The following is a 20,456-nucleotide window of genomic DNA, read 5'->3' as shown; positions in this document are numbered from 1 at the left end:
ATGAGTCCCCTTGAGAAAGGTCTCTCTATAGCAAGCAAACCTTTGGAGAAGCAATGTGACTGAATAAAAATAGAAAAAGATAAAATGTCAGGAAGAGTTTACATTTCATTTACAGGGGACTAACTATCAGTGCTTTGCAGAGTGAAGGTGACACAATAATAATAATAATATTAATTTATATAGGAGGGTGCTTAAAGTGCACTACTAATTTACAAGGTCCCTTCACCGAAGCCAGAAACGTGACCACAGCTAAAGACAAGAGCAACTTTTATCCATATACTAGAGCTGTTTTGTACAAGACTAAATCCATGCACATTATCATTTAAAGCAGATTCTGAATTCTGATGATTACTTTCAGCACAAGGATATTGCCTCTTTAGATAAACATAGAGGAGTCCACCACTATCAATTTTGATCTCTGGTTCAAGTACTGACTGGAGGCAGTTGTAGACCTGTCAGCTACAGACATCTAAGTGAAAGCATTACTTCAACTGAATGTCTCATAAAAAAGTGTTTTATTTGTCACAAAGTACATATTTTGTTAATTTCACAGCAGCAGGTTTTTTATTATGTTTTAATTTTCTTCCATTTGTCTGTAAGCAGAGCAAAGGGGAGACAGATAAAAATGTCACTTTCTCACCTGGCTTTCTTTTGGTTTTATAACACAGAGAGAATGGAGGGGAAAAAATATTAAATTGTATTTCCCTAACTTTTTTTTCTATTTTTTATGTGTATTCCATGGCTTTTTTAGCACTTAATCCTCAGATAGGGAGAAATTCAGTCTGAAAAGGAATTTCATTTCGGGGCACTCTGTTTAGCTTGATGCCATTTTGCTTCCTTGGATGCCTGTGTGATTCATATCAAGTATTAGTAATTTCTGTGCTGAGAGTCAGAAAAAAGTAAGAGCTTGTTCTTTTCATTGAATTAAAAATGTAAGCCTTTTCCTTTACTTCCTTTGATTATGTGGGGCTTGGACAGCCTTGCCATTAGCATCTCCTGACTGGCTGATGCAAACCACTCCACTTCTTTTGCAGATAAATTGATTTTAGTTCTGATACCTTTTTCTCATCATGAACATACCTGAATGCAAGAAGGTGGTACTTTTTGGAATCTCAGGTTTAATATCTCAGCTGTGTATCTTTGGAAGTGCTTGCCTTGGAGAACTTTAATTTTATGAAAAGAAAGGATATCAGTTGGTTGACAGAAGTCAATGAAAACAAAAACCAATAGTATGATTTGCTCTCTACCTCTGCCTCTGTATGGATAAGACACTGTTTTGCTGAAGAAAAGGCCTTGCAGTCAGATTAATGGGAGACTGTGCTGCAGATAGTCATGCCTAGGCAAATGTAATCTCACAGGCACAGAGAGCAGCACCCAGGAAGATTAAATAGCATATCCGCTGGGCTAGCTTCAAAATACACTGATCAGATTTCTTACTACTCATGTTGAAGACATGTTGAAGACTGCTGTGGAGGAAGAGTGATGTCATCACTATTATTGCTATCTCTACTCATTGGATTAAAGTTAACAGGGATATGCTAATTATGTACTGGTACTGTACTATAACCAGAACTTCATGTGTTGTAAACATTTCCTTATTAACAGCTACTTTGACTTTTCATGAACATACATCAGTAAGGATAGATCACATTAGTGACTATATGCCTGAAGGACCTACTTCTGCAGTTACTAAATCTTTCTGCTGAAGTACTGACTGCTAGATTCTGTTCCCTGCCATGAACAGACATGATAGCTTGTTGTATGACTGATTCCCTGTATACTAATTTTCAGGAGTGAAACATTCTCAACAATTCTTACGAACATACGTTTGAAGTTTTACATAGTTTAAGCTACCGAAGTAGTAAAGAAATATTTCCTAATCTGCTCTTCTAGACTTACTAGTAGAAGATTAGGATTTACCTTGTAGGAAAACTGAAAATGAGATGTTCACTGTAGGTCAAATCCAATTAGTTAACATCTTCGGAATGAATTTCCAGAAAGATGTAGATGATATTTTCAGGGACAAAAAGGGGGATTAGTTTTTTGAAAGCTGTCATCTGGAGACACAGATAAGGTATTTTATATCACAGACTGTAAGAAGGTGAAGGATTCAAAGAAAAATGTCAGGTATAGTAATTATCTGGGTTAGATACTTGACTTTATAATGATCTTTTAAGCTGAAAGACAGTTAATTATCAATTTCAGCTTCAATGCATCCAATTACCAAAAGGAACTTTAGTTGTTTCAGAAAACATTGGGGGGGGGGGGGGGAGGGCAGGCAGAAAGCAGGCCCCCAGTCCTAAACAGTTTATATATAGTTTATATATATTTATACATAGTATAGAAAAATGTAGATACCATTTCATTAGAAAACATAGCAATCACAATCATTTATTGTGAAATACTCTGGGGCAAAAGATTGTCAGAACAAACTCCTTATCAATTCTGCTAAAATTCCATATTCCAGAATCCATGAGTTAGATAAAATCTTTACTAAACAACACATATGTCAATAACCTAACCTGTTGGACCTACCTAGAGCCTTCTGCTGAAATACCTGTGCGGGCATGTGCTCAGAGGATAACCTCAGCTGTGTCTGTGGGAAATACAGAACCATCTCTGGTTTAGGGAGGAGAATGGAGAAAAATTGTGAGTGGCTGCTCCAGCTCAGTAGTTGAAAACTTGCCTATGAGAGCATGGTGAACTTCCTTTTATAATTCTAAAATAATTTTCCAATCAATGCATTTATTAAGTTATCACTTTTATTCTACAGTAAGTATCAAAAAGGAGTTTCTAGTTCAGTTTGCATTTGTAACAATGTCTTGGCATTTCTCACAATTGCTGTGAGAAGACTGAAAATTTACCAGATTTTAAACACAATGTTTTCCATGGGGTAGCTTTCAAAAGTAGCTTGCAAAACCCCTTCTGGTTAGCATGTTTGTCCAGGAAGTGGGAGACTTAAGTTTTTGGCCTCCAGAGACTCGGGGTTTCAAACCCGCATTCCCATATTCACAAGCATATGCTGACTATCAGGCTATAAATTAATGTGGGAGTGGCCCCCTGTGAACCTCCAGCTTTGGTGGAAAGCAAAATTCTTTTCTCTACTTCTGTTTATCAATCTTATATGACATGATGATTTGATAAAAATAGAGATAAATCAAGAAATCAGGAATGAAAACTGCATCCCTTCAGCAGCAGTATGTAGGGCAAATCGTCTCCCTACTTGCACTTTCTCTGGTCCAACAAAAATTGGTTTCATGGCTATGCAATGGCTAAGCTCCAATAGCGGTGATAGAAAATGTCCTTTTCTGGCCTAGACTAGAGGCTGGTGCCTGGGGATGCTCCTGGAAAGTAGGATGTGTGGCATGAATTCCTTTAGGCTGAAAGGGAGTTGAATGCAGGTTTTTGTGTTTTTATGTACACTTGAGCCTCCCTTTACTTCTTTATCCTTGCTTAGATAAGTACCACCTTTGGGAAAAACACTGAACTGAATGAAGCTTAGTCATCTTGCCAGGATCAGATACCTACTTTCTAAGCCAAAATTGCCCATCTGAAATAGGTAATCTGAATCTGCACCTTATTAAGTTGATGACCGCATTGTATAAATCTGCTGCAGTTGAGAGAACAGTGAAAGAAATCTGTTTTCTCTTAGGAAGACACGGCACATGCAAAGGACATAGTTTGCTTATTTTAATTCTTTGAAGTGATCTGGCAAATGTAAATCTTTGCAGTTCTAAGAGATTGAATAGAAAAATTATTGTGATGGAGTTTGACAATTTGGGGCTTGATTTTTTTTCTCTTATGATATATAGGGATTTGTTTTAGCTGAGCGCTAATTTGTATACAAATTTCTTCTCACATAGCAACTGTATTAGTCATCACAAAAAGGAGCAAAGAGAGTACATGATATGCCCTGGAGTTCAACATGTATCGTTATAGTTGTTTTATTTTTATATTTTATGATTGCTTTATTGAATGTCTCTTTCAAACAAGTGACTTTGAAAATTAGAATTATCTCCGAGTCTTTGAACAGATACCAAAGTGGATGATAGAATTGCAGAAAAGTGAGGGACAGATGCTTTCATCTGAAACAGACACAAATTCAGAAACTAATTTGGAAGTGATAAAAATTAATTTGCACACTTTAATTGGAATCAGACTCCTGCATGAAAGAAAGGAAGGGTAGGCAGCTTGTGCTAAAAGCTGATTGAATTTTTTGTCAGGTAAGTATGTTGGACTTGGCCGCTTATCCTCTTGAGCCTCTCTGTGCAATATATTACATTCACCCTTTGACTGGTGTTCTTTAAAAGGATCAATGCTATTCCTGTTTTGTCCCTAGAGCCTGAAATTTCATTGATCTTGGGACTTGACATTTCTCATTACCTATTGTAGCTTCCAAGAGGATGGTCACAAGAGGTGTGAGAGTTAACCCTGCTTTTTCTAACAGGAACTGTGCTGATCATTGGAAAATATTGTGTCTATCAACCCTAAGCTGGGTTTGTTTAGCATTGTAACATAATCCTCAGAGGTGCTAACGATTCACCCTATCCCAGTGAGTGTATTCTGTATATACCTGAAAGGGAGGGTAAGCGCTACCATAAAGGATCTTTGTCAAGTTAACCTTCACTTTTTTTTAAGTCTGTTGTGAAGTATACTTTTATTTGTTCCTTTTACATAACATATTTTTGAAACAATTTAAAATTGTGAACATCGCAGGTTTTGCGAGTTTGTATCTTGAAAGAGTAGTTATTCTGAACTCAGAATATTCATTTATTCTTTTATATCCGTCCACAGTTTAATACCCTATAACATGCCCTAGTTTAACCTTGAAAGGGCAGCAGTTTAAAAATAGCCACCAGTGTGTTCTGTACCAAGTGGACTGGATGGCTGTGCAAGCACATTGGCATACATGCAATCTGCTTTGCATGTTTAAAGAGCTATTACAGTACTTACATGTTTGTACAATTTAGGTATTAATTTTTAAAATAAAGTATCTTGGCACTTTTCTGCCAGAGTAGAAGCTCTTTGAAAACCAGTGTGTAAATTTTACTGGCATGGTCTCTACTCTGGTAGCCAAAGACACCTCTCTCAAGACTGCTAAGCAAAGGTAAATGAGCCAATAACACACCTGAACTAATGCAGTTATAGCTAGCATTTTATCAACAGATGTCTGTGCCCATTTTTTTGCTGCATATCCAATGGGAGCTGTACAGCACAGGGCAGTTCAGCGACTTGCCAAAGTTCTCAAAGCAATTTAGTGGAAGAAATAGGAAGAGAAGCTGCAAATCCTTACTCTCCTCTCCTCCACTCTATTTTCCCTTTTGGGGTCTGGATAGTTGCAAGACAGCTGAAAGTCACTCACCTTGGTGAGTTGTTTGTAGATATATACAATGCTCCTCACATTCCTCAACAAATAAATCAGTTCTGCCAGAGGTGAGAATATTTTGAATATATGAATATTTTTCTGTCAAAATTCTTTCTTTTACAAGCATTGCTCCCTCATGTTGTGGACATTGTTATTGGCTATTTCCTATTTTGAAATATTCCTATTTATTGGTTGTAGCCTTACCTTTTCATCAAACTCCAGGATGTTTTTTTCTGACAGTAAATATTCAAGAAGGCTATTACATTTTCACTTCCATGAAAGTCATAGTATTTTCTAAGATTTTTTTTTTCTGAAGAGTATCCCCTCAAAAGTGCTAATAGTAAAATAAATAGTAAATTAAATTATTTTCAACAACTACTTGAGCTATAGCCTTGTACTTCTGTCAAAGTCAGAGATGAAATGGAAGCTGGAATTTGCCTTGTGCTCTCATGCTTCTTTATACAGAAGTCTCCTAGATGTGTCCCCATACCAATCTGTACATAATTCCTGGAAGAGGACAATATGAGAGAAATAGTAACACTGTCTGTTCTCTTTCTTTTCTTCTGTTTTTTTCCTCACCATATGAGAGCACCATTCATTTCAGAAGAACCTTACAATAGTATTAAGCATTATATTTTTCAGAGGAAAGGGAAGATGGATTTTATTTTAGACTTTGTAATAAAACTTACTTGTTTGGAAATACAACACTTTTTTTTTTTCCTTCTGCCCTCTAGTAATTCGGTTCAAAGGTGCTCCTTTGGGGAAATTACAGGGAGTTTACAGTGATGGTATCTCAGTTCATAGGTAGGATATTTTCACCTGCAATTCCCTCAGAGCTGCAGCCTTTGACCTCTGGCTGCATCTATCAGTGGTGATGTGACAGTGACAGAATATTTTGCTAGATTTTGAATGGTTCCTGGAGTTCACAACTTCTGTCCTTAGCAATAAAATGTAATATGACTGAGGTTCTCTTCCCCGTGCCACAGCTTTTCCTGTAGAAAGTATCACTGAATAATTTCTTCTTTGAGCCCTAAGGGGAAAAATTACTGTTGGACTGTTACTCCTAATAATGATATTCCATTATTAATTTGTATTTACTGAAAAACAGGACTCAAAGATCTGTGTTTCAGGGCAGTTGTTTCTTATAAGCTTTTTCCTTTACCTTTATAAATCAAGAAGTGAATTAAATATGCTCATTTTTCATATTCTGACATTTTACAGTTTCATGATATTACAGTGTTTTCCTAGGAAACACTGAGGAAAATGTCCTTTTGAAAATTGCATTATTTCTTTTCCCTTAAAAAATTTCTAACCATCTAATAATTTCAGTCATTCACCCTTGCAGTCTGATGACACTACTGTATACACCTCTGTAATCAGAGCTTAAGCCAAGATGACCCTTGAGCATAATTCCTCTTTTTTTCCAGGACATACAAAGGAAAAAAAAAAAAGTGAAGAATTCTGAATTTATTTGAATTGCTTTTTTTTTTTCACTTTTCTGTTACACACTTGGAGAAAAGAAAACCTCAAAAGGAGATGGGGTTCTCAACAGCAACATTGATGGGGAAATTATAAAAATCTAAATCTCAAAGTATAGCTAATCTTTGATGAGAAACACAAAGCATCTTTCTCTGTTTCTTCCAACATCCATCCTTCCCTAGCAGTAAAGCCCAGTTTTCAGTTCACATCTTCAGTTTCCAGACCAGAAAGATTCTTTTCTTGCAGGCTAGATTAAAGATTGGGAAACTAGGATTTATTGGGACAGCTGTTTTCATTAGAGATAGGAAAGAAAGTGTTAATGTGTCTGTACAATGCAATGATAAGACCAGGTATATTGACCCACCCTGTACTATTGGGTCCAAAACTGAAGTCTGTAAATCCATGGTTGGTAGTTCTCAGCTGGTTCAGAAAGATAGTAAAATACATGGAATTATTATTAAAATTTCGATGACAGGAGATGTTAGGGTTTGGCAAGAACTACTGTAGATTCACCCTAAAATTTCAAGAACTGTTTTTATATAAAGTTCTGGCTACCCAAATTTTAAGAACAAACTTGGAGCTAGACAAGGACAGGTAGTTACTACGATGACTAAAAAATGGCAAGCCCATCACTTCAAAGGAGTCTTTAAGAGTTTTGGTTGTTTAACAGAGTCAAAAGGAAAGGCTGAGAGGGCTGATTTCTTCTGTAAGTACATAACTGGGGAAAACATAAGAGAGGGAGAAGACCTGAAGCTAAAGGACAGTGCTGACACAAGAACAAAGAGATACAAGGCAGACAGGAATAAATTCAGACTGAAAATCAGAATACTTCTCTCCTTTAGAGTAGGAAAGGTCTGGAACATCCTTCCAAGTCATATACCCAGATAGCCATTTCACTAATTTATTAACAGGTTTATATGATATGATTGTCTGCAATAAAAAAGACTACATTCGTTGACCCACAAAAGTCTATCCAAGCCTCCATTCCTAAAGCATATCTTTCAGAAACCCATGCAATATTGTTTAGCTACTCCAGTAGTTCCCTTGTTAATTTCTTTTAGGGTTTAACTGTTTTTCCAGTTAGGAAACGGCATTTTATTGCAGGGTTGAAATGTGTGCAGCCATTCACCCATTGGACCTCGCTGTGCCGTTAGCTGCAAGATAAATTTCTGGGCTACTGGACATCTTTTACGCCTGTGACTCCCAGCTATGGTGGTCAAGTCACTGCTTTGCTGCCTGTGCAGTGAAGAGAGAAGACACTTTAAACACTGTGTAGCCTCCTGTCTTATTCTCTGTATCAGTTGTGTGATCCTCCTTTAAGCTCATTTCTGTAATGTGGGTACAAGACTTTAATCTTTCTGGTCTACAGCGGCAAGATAGTTCTCAACCCCTATTTGCTATTCAAGGGTATTGCACTGAAAGTTAATGTTGAGGGAGTTTTTCTTTCTGGCTCCATAAATCCTTCTGTCTCACTGCCTTCCAGAACAGAATCTCGTCTCCAGTGAGCAGAGCATGTGCTTGTCCAGGTGCATCTACCTTCCACCTGGCTACATTCAAAATAAATAAAATAAATAAAACACATTTTGCTACCTTTTTATTTAACTAGGCAATGCAGAGAATGTTATAATAATGACTTTCTCTCTTCATTATACAGTTGCCCATGAATCTTTGTATCAGTTTTATATACAACCATATCTTACCAGCAAAGATTTTATATTATCCTGTAGATAACATTATTGGTTAGTATTCCATCAAGAATCAATTCCCAGCTCCTAATTGGACACACTAATTTCCAATATCCTAATATGTAGCTCATCCTTTCTATGGACAAAAAATTTTAAGATCTGTCATTGAACCAGCTTCTGTGCCATCCATGTTGTCCACAGTCAGTTCCATATAAAACAGGTTTAAATCAAAACATTGTATTGCTAAGACAATTATCTTGAAAAAAATACATGGAGGCCATTTTAACATAGCCATCTTTATCAACTATACCTGTCATCCTGTCAAAAACAGATAAGAAGCTTGCTTGACAAGGCTCCCATTCCAGTACAGCATGGTGACTGGCATTAATGAGATTTTTGCTTCCAATTCTTCGTTGACAGAACTGTGGATTAACTGTTTTGTTATTTTGCATAGGATTAATGTTACAGTAATTCATCTGTAGTTCCCTAGGTCATTTCTTTTATCCTTTTAAAGTATTTGAACTACACTGGCAGAGCTCCAGTCCTTTGGAATTTACCAATTTTCTATATTTCATTTGTACAAAATAAATATAACCAGATGAAATCTGTGTTATCTAGCATGTTGCTAATTTTTTGTACTGATTAACTTTCTTTGGCTGGCAAAGCAATATCAAATACTAAGCAATTCCTTACTGCATATAGGAGTTTCACTGTTAAGATGTCAGTATCTGTTATTATTAGAAACAACAGAAATCTTGCTATTTGTCATATAAACACTCCATAAATGCCCACTTGTTTGAACCCAAAATAAAATACATTTCACTCCTGAATAGAAAAAATAAATATTTAGGGAGTAGTCTATCCTGCTCTTTAATAAATTAAATGTGATAAAAATGGCATAGGTATCCATAGTGATATATATAAAATGATGTACACCCATAACCATGTTTAGGTATAATTTTAATCTATAAGCATTCAACGTGTCTCTGAATCAATAATGTCTATGCAACAGTAGTATCTTTCTAGTACAGTGTTGTTCCTCCTCTCTTCTTTTCCTACCCCCAGTTTCATGAAAAAAAATATGATCATTAATATAGGGACATCCTTAACTCATGCTGCTCTTTAGGTTCCTAGCAGAAGTCTAGAGACTTATATGTTCAATAGCAGATCTTTACATTACAGCTGCTTTTAATACCACCACACTTTGTATTCTTTATCTGAAATATACATTTCCAGTATTTTTAGGTCATAAACCAGCAATGTATTGTTATCATTTGTGTATTGTAAACAGCACGCAGTCCATAATTTCTAAACCAAAGAAATTTGCTTTTTGTTAATGTATGAATTAATGCATTGGGAAGCTGTGCTTATGAAACTTTATGATATCTGAATGTATTTTGCTCGGAAACCTAAGTATGAGATATTTAAGTATACTGCACCTCTCTGATGCTTACTGATTTAAGGCAAATTACAGCAAAGTTCTTTTGTTGATAAAACAGGTCTGGTTTGGCATTCCTCTTGTTGTTTCCTTTTTTTGTTTTTCTTCTTGTGTTTTTGTAACAGGTGATTATCCAGCTCCTCGGGCTGTTCTAACTGGTCACGACCATGAAGTTGTCTGTGTGTCGGTCTGTGCAGAGCTGGGACTCGTTATCAGTGGTGCTAAAGGTCAGAAATGTTTTTATGATTTAAGTCTTAACATTTTTAGAGCGTTTTTTAGTGGTACTTCTCAGTGTTCCCTCAAGCCACATGTACTTTAATTATCCAAAGTCTCCTCTACTAAGATGTGTTGTAATTCTGGGGGAATTTGCAGCAGCTTACTCTGAACTTTATTACTTACTATCTGGACTTACGAGGTTTAGACACAAATTAAGTTGATCATTCCTTCTAACTGTCAGCCTGTGCTACTATTCCCCCCAGATCTGGAAGAGCAGTTGATAAAAATTTATACAATAATTCATAATGACATCTACTGATTTTGAAGAAACCTGTTGATAGAGACCTGTATTTAGGGGAGGGCCAGTTCCAAGTTCTCCACCCTGATCTTAATTGAATGGCAGTTTGTAGGACTGACCTCAGTCTCCTTGGCAAGGGAAGCAGGGTCAATTTGCTTGGTTTTGGATCTGTGGACAGCATTTCATCCAGTAGGTTTTTTTGTAGTGGATTCCAAATAATGAGGAGTTTGCAGATTTGTTGTTACCTCTCTTTTATTAAACTTTTTGAGCCATCTGTTCACACTTTCTCCCTGTTACTTATCTATGGAATCCAGAGTATCCAACAATTGCTAACACAAATGTTCAAAATACCTTTCCAAACCTGCAGCAGTCCGCTGTATAACTGGTAATCAATGTAAATAAATCACCCGCCTCAATGAGTGTTTGCTTCATCTTTCCTTATTCTGTTTCTCCTTCATTTGTTCCATTTCACTTCTTCTGCCCACCTCCTCCTTTTCCCTTTGATTCCATGCCCACTTTTCTTCCCCCACTGCCCTCTCTTGTTCAGCTTCTTTTCTTAATTTGGCAAACTGCATGTCTTCTTCTCCTTTCCTTTCCTATTTGCCTCCCCCTCCTCCCCCTTCTCTCTTACTTTCTTTTGTGCTACATTATCTCTTATCCCTTCTTATTTCCTTGCTTTACATTACCCTTGTCCTTCCTTAAGGTGGTTCTTCCTTATATCTCTTCCTATCTCATTTCCACTCCACTCCTACATCCACATCCAGCTACTTGCTTTCTCGGTCTACAGTGATGCCTGTTTTATTCATCCCCATGGATATCGTTGTACTCCTTTTTAAAAAGTTTGCTGCTTCTGAGGGTAGGAAGGATGTGATGCTTGTTCTGCCTGCTTTTGCTCACAGCTGAGCTCCGGGGTTATCGTCTTTTATACTGCCTCGGAGCTTAACATTTATTTTCAAAGCTGAGTGTGAAACTTTTGAGTAAAGGCATTTTTAACAGGAAATCTTAATGGGTCATTAAGTCTCGTAATGACATACTACATAACAGTCGTAGGTGAAGTCAAGACATTTATGAAAAAAATGTACAGTGATGCTGAATCTAAAGATTTTTCTTGCAGCACTGCTATTTCTTATCTTTTAAGGCAGCTTTATATACTCTTACTGCTGTAATAGTGTACCCTTTCCAACTATCTATTTGCAAATTTCCTCTTATTAAAATAGCTGGAATCTGTATTCAGTTATCTTCTGCTTCATTAAGTACGTGATGCTTTGGTAACATATATTTTTAGAGGTAAAGGCTGCTGGAGGACCAAAGACTTTTACATCGAATCCAGAATATGTTTGTAATTGATCCAGAGAAATGGAGACCCAGTCTGTCCCCTGAGTTACTCTTCTCCTGTCCTTCCTCTTCAAACTCTATTCCATATACAAATGGAGAGAGAAAATCCCTTGTTTATTGCTGTTTTCCAGCAGATGCCTGTTTTAAAGCTTCTTCTTCAGTTTCTGTCATTCCCAGTCCCTTCCCAGTTTCTTAGGCTGCATTTCACGGCAGTGCTGCGTTGCTCTGCCTTCCTGCCTGGGCGCTGCCTGTGCTCCCTCGTGGGGAGGCTGCCCCTCCGGAGCTGGCTGTAGCACTGTGATAACACGCACAGCATGCCAGAGAACCCGCTGAGGCAGGGAGACAGCACGTACAAGACTCGTCTGAGAAAAATCTTGTGCGTCAGGTTGATGTTTGCATGTTCTTATCCAACAAACCCAAAAAAGAGCGGTCAGTCTGTATGTCTTTACAGTAGCATCCTAAATCAGAAGATTTTCTGTGTGCCTTTTCATGTCCATGACCAATCAGCTGAGCCAAGGTAGTGGCAGTTTGTCAGTGTGCTTAAATATGAAGGTATTACACTTTTCTTTTGAAAAATCTAACATGGTAATTATTCTAAAGGCGGAGGCATCACTTCTTATAACATTCTGGCACCTCAGTATTTCCAAAGCTGAAACTCAACTATTTGAGAAAATCAATTAATTCCATTGCAGTTGTATCCCATGGACCCAGTCAGGCTTGGAGTCTCTCTGCATGAGGCTTTATGCAAACACAGATAAAAACCCGTACCAGAGGCCTCACAGGCAAATGCACTGATGCTGTGATTCATTCTACCAGGGCAAACCCAGCTGCTGTTTGATTTTCAGAGAAGTTAGAAGGGCTTAATATGAGGTGGCTGAGTCTGCCAGTATGAATTTACTTTCAGGGTCATGAGCCAGTTGTATAAGGAAGAGATTACTGTGCTGTCCAGGAGTATCCTGTGATTCATAAAAGAAAACATTTAGTATTTACCGTGACTCATTACATTTATCACAGAAGAGACTCTTTTTCTCAGTAGGAGTACACATCTCACTTTCAAAAGAGTTTTTCTCATAGATCTTGAAATTGAAATAGCCTAGTGTTGTATCTTAAAATGTACGTTGTAGATTTCATAGCTGGTTTTTTTCTTTCATAAGCAGTAATAAAAAGACATTAAAATCTCATACTAAAATCTCTCTGGAGTAAATGCAGTTATAGTGTGGTCTCCTAAAAGCTCTTATCGTCCAGATATCATAGTAACTCTGTTGGCTGTCAGATGACACCCATTGTTAAAACAATTCAGGACTGAAATCTATGCATATAACACATTCATTGGGGGAGAGGACCTACAGGAACTGCCATTGTCTATAGGAGAAATATGCAGTGATACGATTATATGCCCTCTGGGAGTTGCTCCTATTAGTCACTGATAGGGCCCCATCTGTTTAATGTGAATGGGCAGGCTAAAGAGAGTTCATGTTGTTGGAGGAGAGCAGTAAGACTGAGGCTTCTGAATGCTTGGAAAGAGGAAAGAATATTTTAGAAGATAGATCAATGAAAACTACCAGTTTAAGTAGATAATAAACTACCACTTTTAGGCATGTTGTATCTATTTTCTTAATATGCTAGTTCTTGCATTTCCTTTTCTGTTGTGTATTCTAAATTCTTTAAGCAAACATTGCATCTTCTTATATCTATGCAGGACTAATGTGATCTAAATGTGTATTATGCATTGCCTCTGTGCACAGTGTATATAGTTTGTATAAGCAGCAAATATATGATATATTATGTTTTCATATACAGAAGGTCCTTGTCTGGTACACACAATTACTGGAGATTTGCTGAGAGCCTTGGAAGGAACAGAAAACTGCTTGTATCCTCGCTTAATTTCAGTATCTAGTGAAGGTCACTGCATCATCTACTATGAACGAGGACGGTTCAGCAATTTCAGCATTAATGGCAAACTCTTAGCTCAGATGGAGATCAATGATTCAACCAGGGTAAATCTAAATGCAAACAAACATTTGTTGTGTCTCACCTTTATTTATTGAAATAAATTGAATTTTTTTGCAGTGTGGTTTAAAGGAAATCACATATGTAAAATTGCCGCCTCCTGGTTAAGTCATATGCAAGCACAAATCCTCTCATCTCCATCTCCAAATGCAAAACTGCACTTGAGCTTTTCCAGAATAAATAAGAACAAATTGTTTATCATCCCACACAATTCCTAGAATTTTTGTTTGGAATTAAATTTTGGGGGGAAATATGTCTTTAAAACAAATGCTCTGAAAAGAGTCCATTCTTCATTTATTAGCCAAGACGTGAATTTGTGCCTTCAGGGCTCTGCTCTGTCACTAGCACTTGAAGCAGCATTAGGAATGCAGATCGCTGCTCGGCTTTAGGTGTTAGTGGTGGCACTGAGTATCGTAGGTCAAACATCGAAATGTTCTGTGCTGAACTCAGGTCTTGGCAGATTCAGTTAAAGAGCTTTTTGGTTATATCTCATGTTTAAAACCGCACAATTGTTTTAATTAAATTTGGAGATCCAAAATTTGTTAGTTTATTTTTTGACTGGGGAGAAAAAGGAGTGGGAGCCTTTGTCTTCAAATTTAAAGTGGGCAGAGCAAAAGAAATGCTTATAAGTTGATTAAATTTTTGTAATATTGACCCGTTTCCATAAAAGCTAACTGTGTGCTTGGGTTTTGTTTTTTTCTCCTGAAGGCCATCCTCCTGAGCAGCGATGGGCAGAACCTGGTGACAGGGGGAGACAATGGTGTGGTGGAAGTATGGCAGGCCTGTGACTTCAAGCAGCTCTATATTTACCCTGGCTGTGATGCTGGCATAAGAGCTATGGATCTGTCTCATGATCAGAGGCGAGTTTGTCTTTAATATTTGTATGTAAATGGTAAAATTGCACAAAATATACATCTCCATGAACTTTAAGGTATGAATTTATGGTATTCACTCGTTAACAGGATATGGTACAAAACCATTACCCCAGTTGTTATCTTGTTGATTTATCTGACTCAGCATTTTTTCTGATCCTTGAGTCTCATAGCACAAGCGCTTAACATTAAGGTGAGGTCTTATATCATTGAAGTCAGTAAGCTGGAGACTCAGCTAGCAAAATACGAGTAAAATTACATTAACTTAAGAACATAGGAACAGTCAGACTGGATCGGAGTGTAGTGGTGTCTGTTAATCAATGCCTTAAAACAAATTACAAAAGTTTGCGGTACATTTCTGATTTTCAGCTGTGTAGAGCTTGAGAACTTCTTGGGGTTGCATCTAGACTATAAAGTGTAATATTCTATCAGTGGATCTATCCACCAGGAGTGAGTGTGGTCCTTTCCTTTGACCTTCTTGAGCAATGGAGATGCAGTGTACAAGCCTAGATTTTTGCAGTCACTGCTGTGGCACTAAAATGCACACTGTCAATGTAAAAGATATATGAACCTGGTCCCTCAGTCTTCTATTGTAATATGATTATAATGTAAGCCTATAAGTTGCATTTATGCAGGGTTATGAGTGGATTTGCTGTTTACATCATGCATCAGTCTTGTATTTCTTATTAATATACAAGCTCATGAGATGCAAGGAATTCATAGATATTAGAAAAATCATACAGCGTTCATTTCAGTTTATTTTTCTTACACTTTTTAGCATTCCTATGCTATGTACCCATTTTGTAAGGCAACAAAAACACCCATAAACAAAATACATACCTGATTTACTCATGTATGAGAAGATGATTTGAAACAAGTTTTTTGTCTCAAACTAGTCTAATTGAAACTAACTTACTGGAAGAGGCCTATTCGCTTCTGGAGCTTTGCCAGTTTATCCATAGAGTACTGTGCTCTGTTCGAAGAGATTTATTTACACTGCAAAAAATTTCAGGTAGCCTATTTTCTCTGTCCCTGATTGTAACCAGCCTGGGAAGCCCCAGCTGTGCAAAGTGCTTTAAGTACCTGTTTAGCTTTAGTCACATAGTTAAGCAGAGAATGGCATTTGTATGGTTTGATAGAGGTGGTGATAGATATCTGATCCAATTTTAAAACTCAGCTACCAGAATTAGAGGATATGTGATAACTGGAAAATCACCTCAACTATTGCCACCAGAACAATGTAAATATGGGGCTACATTTCAATATGAAGCTTTTTAGGAGTACCAAGGTGTGATCAGCTTAAGTTCAGTTGTCTTCACAGAGGCATCTCATTCTGTCTGGAAGGCCCTAGGATATCCAGCTGATCCCAGCTGCAGTCCCAAGTGCAGAGCGCTCTACAGGTCCTGTGTCCCAGCTGCCAGCCAGCGTAGATGTGTCAGCCATCCTGGGGCACCTCCCGTGGCACGAGGTGCCTACAATTAGACAGCTGGGTTCTAAAGCACCTGAATGAAGGTGTTTTGGCATAGGTGTCTTCATGTGAGCTACGGATATAAGCTCCGGTAATAACTGTGGTGATTTACTTGCTACAGCCTGTGGAGTCTAGAGGAAAATTAAACACACCCTAAAGTGCATGCCCAGTGACCTGTAGAGAGTTGTTCTCAGGCTGCACTGAGGGTACTGATTAGGGCCTAATTTGGTTGCTTACCCCTAGCCAGTTAGTACTGTTTGAGATACCTTGGAGGTCTGAGGTACTTACCTGGGGCGGCACATATGACAAAGGACCTAGTGAAGACCCACACACTTCTGGAGAGGCAGCTGGAGGCAAGGCAGGATATGCAAGAGCATCTGAAGTGGCATGGTGCTTTTACCTATGTGAAGGCAACTGAATGGATCTCTAGATCTCCCTTGACCATAATGGGAACATGGAAATTTGGTTCATATGTTGACACCTAAATGTAGTGTCTCCATCGCAAACTGAATCTCACTCATGAGTTTAATCTTCAGTGTTGCAAAAAGTGCCTCGTTCTTTTAGCTTTTTTACTGTTTATAGTAAACCATTGCTCAAGAAGGTAAAAGAGGATTAACAGGACCATCTTTTCTATCTTTTTCAGAACTCTGATTACTGGCATGGCTTCTGGCAGCATCGTAGCTTTTAATATAGATTTTAACCGGTGGCATTATGAACATCAGAACAGATACTGAAGTGGAATGAAGAACTGAAAGCCCAGGTGAAGCTGCGAGCACAAGTGCTGCAATGAAAGGTGTAGTCTCTGGTGGAAAACCACGTCTGCATTGACCTCCGTTGTACATTCCATTACACCCAGCAATAGCTGTACATTGTAGTCAGCAACCATTTTACTTTGTGTGTTTTTTCACAACTGAACACCAGCTGCTGAAAAGCAAGCTTGTATCATGTAAATTATATGAATTAGGAGATGTTTTGGTAATTATTTCATATATCTTTGTTTATTGAGAAAAGGTAGTAGGATGCGCCACAAGAGACTTTTGAAAATTCTGGGGAACCTTGTGTCCAGTTGTTTCAATGTTTAGGCTTTGAACCTAACATGCATCCCATTTCCAGCCTCTTTTCAAGCTGAGATAAAAAAATACGTTTGATACTTTGTACATCAGATGCACATCTTAACTTTAAAGGGATACTTTTGTAAAAGTAAAACCTTGTATAAAGAACAAAACTGTTTCTTAATTTTATTGTGGAGTTACAACTTGCATGTACTTTAAACCTGATGTCTTGAAGGAACAGGTGCATTCACACAAATCAAACTGGAGATCTGCCTAAGGGTACAGCTTGTGTTAAAGGGTTGAATTTGGGTGCAAACAGTAATTTTGACATTTCCACCAACACATGTTTTTCACTTTTTGAATCTAAACTTTACCCCTCTTAAGTGGAGTTCTGCTCATGAAGCATTTGGATAAAAAGCCATCATTTGCCATATTTATACTTTATACAACAGAAATTAAATTCCTCCCTTTTAAATTCAAAGACTAGACAGAAAAGGAGCAAAGAGGGAAGTTCAGTTTAATGCTTTGTAATGCTTAATGACTCCCAGTACAAAGTGCTATACTTCTGGATTATTAACATTTGGCATACAAATCATGGGCAAGAGAGCCCCCAGTGATTTTTTCCCTTATTTTTCCTCTGAGCAGCTTGGTTTATTTGACAGCCTTAGCTTCATTATAAAGGTGACTGAGGTTATTCTTTTCGGTTCTTCTGAAAATCTCACCTGAAGCCACCCAGACTAAGGCACTTCATGTTTTACAATACTGTAATGATAACCATCGGAATAAATTTCTGCACATTGTACTGATCAAATTACACACCCAGGGGTATATACACTTTAATTCATGTTTCTTCTTTGTATATTTGGTGACTGTATTGTCATAGATGTACATATTGTGTCGGTAGGGCTATGAGGCATGTAACAGGAATGTAATTTTCTCAGAATTTACACTCACTTGCAGTCATTTATTTAAAAAGATAATGGATTCTTTGTATTGGCACTTTGCACCAGAAACATATCATTATTTATTGATGTGATTACTTATTTGTTATCCACCTTGTATTAGTAAGTTTAGCACTGAATTTCCTTCTTCATTGTTGTTTGTATTTATAAGATTCTGGAACCATGGGGATCAACGTAATGATTAAGTTATTCATCACCCGTCTGTAAGCAATATCTTGAGTTTGTAGCTTAGAATTGGGAGACTATTGAACATCTGGAAGACAAGTTCATTTCATCTTGAGATCATGGTGAAATATTTTGGATATATAAATTCCTTAAGCTATTGTAACCATGTTTTATTGCAAAGATGTAAAATATGCCAGATGTGTGTGAGTTGGAAATCAAAAAGAAAAATAAAATATGCAAAGAATTCAGTGATTGTTTTTCATTTCAATGAACTTTTCATCAAAACATTCACATTATCATTAGGAACAAACAATTATTTTAAGAAATCCTCTCTTATATGCTATGTATATGCCAAAAATTATGCATGCCTGGGTGGTTGTATTTCCTGGGGTCTCAGGAAATAAAACAGAGGTTACAGAGTGTGTTTTGCAACTCTTTTGATCATCAGTACATGAAGAGAAGCTGCTAAAGATACTTTGATCAGCAGAAGTGAAAAATCAAAGCCTTTAAGGGATATTTAGGATCATTGTGAACAGGCAATAATCTTGTATAATAGACCTCGCAGAAAGCAAAGATCTAATGAGAGCCATTTTGGGTATCTCTCAATATCTGATACGATGGAATTAATTTCATCTTATTTAGGGCATTGAAAGCTAGATATCTACGCTGCCTGCGTAGCAGAACAAAACAGGTAGGATAATTGCCTTTTGGAAATGCTGAGGTCCCTACAAAGATTATAGCAAGTAAGTGGAGATAGATAGTTATTTAAATGTCTGATGTCTAATTTAAGGTAGCAATGGTAAGCAAAATACTTTCCTCATAATTAGAAAACTCCCAATTGACTAAAAAGCAGAATAACAGCCAACACTTCAATTTGTTGCTCCACTCATTGCCTTTCCATTTAGAAGGATTGTTCTTTAAACAATTATCAAAATGAACTAAAGCCAATATTTGAGAACCTTATTAGGATACAGTATACATTTTAGCAGATATCTATCTATATCAATCAGCTTTTGAAGTGGATAACCTAACTTGATTGTTTTGGGGCTGGAGGAGAGATGGGGGAGGAGATGAGAGGATTGGTATGTTAATAGTGGCATGTGAAACTGTTTATTGATATGTCGCAACCTCCATTTCATTATTATACAAGTATCACCCCTAATTTCATATTTTATTCAACAAATCAATTAAAAAAGTGCACCATTGCAGTTAAACCAAAATTAGTATTACTATTATCTTAATTAATACTGTTGTTTGCATGAAGTCTCTCAGCATTATGTGAAGTACAATTGAGTCACAAATTAGAAGTTTTTGTGCCCAAGCAAACCTTTGTATGAGAAATTGGCCATGGGTTACAAAAAGAGAAAAAAAATCCTACTGTATTGCATTCATAGGTAGGGGTACCCAAACAAGTCAGACTTGTGGTAGTAGTAGTAGTAGTGGTGGTGGTAGTAGTAGTAGTAGTAGTAATAATAATAATAATACTAATAATAGTGTGCCATCTCCATTATGGTTTAAGTTATAAAAATGGAGTTTCCACAAAGGCACAGGACAAGGAGAATATATTAACAGGCTGGTATAGTCACATAGACAAGCTTGATATAGTTTTTGTGGTGAAACAAATAGACATTACTGTCTATTTAATTTCTATTTTTTAAGAAAAAAAAGTTATGATTGTGCCAGGATATTTAAATTCCTTTGTTGTTATTGTTGATTTGTGTTAATTACATTAGTGTAGACCTATCTGTTGCAGGGCCTCTTAATGTAAAAAGACAATATGCACAGATCTCCAGCTTATGTCACAAGACTTTTCCAAAGCTTCAGCTGCCCCATTTCTGTCACACGGTAAAGCTGGGCTGACTCGCCTTTTTTCTCTATAGAAATGAGAGTCACTGATTCCAGGGAGTCTCTGAGAGCTGCCTGTGGAAGATGAAGCAGCTTTGACCAAAGCAGTTAAATGCGACCAATCTCTCAGCTAAGGGAGATGCGGCATTAAGGATACAACTGTGCAACTAAAATATACCTACAGTGAAAATAATGCACAGTTATTGCCTGTGTTCCTGCCAGTCAGTCCTAGGTTAAGAATTGGACTATAAGCTAATGCCATACCG

General features: G+C 37.3%; 1 protein-coding gene across 5 annotated transcripts in view; it reads left to right on the top strand.

Annotated features, from left to right (window-relative positions):
- NBEA (neurobeachin) overlaps positions 1 to 18,593 on the top strand; it is a 516,384-nt gene extending 497,791 nt beyond the window's left edge. For all 5 annotated transcript variants that reach the window (XM_076364262.1, XM_076364263.1, XM_076364261.1 and 2 more), the window contains 4 exons: positions 10,093 to 10,194; positions 13,617 to 13,813; positions 14,535 to 14,686; positions 16,810 to 18,593. In XM_076364262.1, coding sequence (XP_076220377.1) covers positions 10,093 to 10,194; positions 13,617 to 13,813; positions 14,535 to 14,686; positions 16,810 to 16,900 — 542 coding nt within the window. In that variant the 3' untranslated portion in view covers positions 16,901 to 18,593. The remainder of the gene's footprint in view (positions 1 to 10,092; positions 10,195 to 13,616; positions 13,814 to 14,534; positions 14,687 to 16,809) is intronic.
- The last annotated feature ends 1,863 nt before the right edge of the window (positions 18,594 to 20,456 follow it).

This window comes from Aptenodytes patagonicus, chromosome 1 (genome assembly GCF_965638725.1).
Source record: "Aptenodytes patagonicus chromosome 1, bAptPat1.pri.cur, whole genome shotgun sequence".
NCBI classification, from domain to species: Eukaryota; Metazoa; Chordata; class Aves; order Sphenisciformes; family Spheniscidae; genus Aptenodytes; species Aptenodytes patagonicus.
The sequence above is the reverse complement of the archived record's forward strand: the minus strand, read 5'-3'. Positions and strand labels throughout refer to the sequence as shown.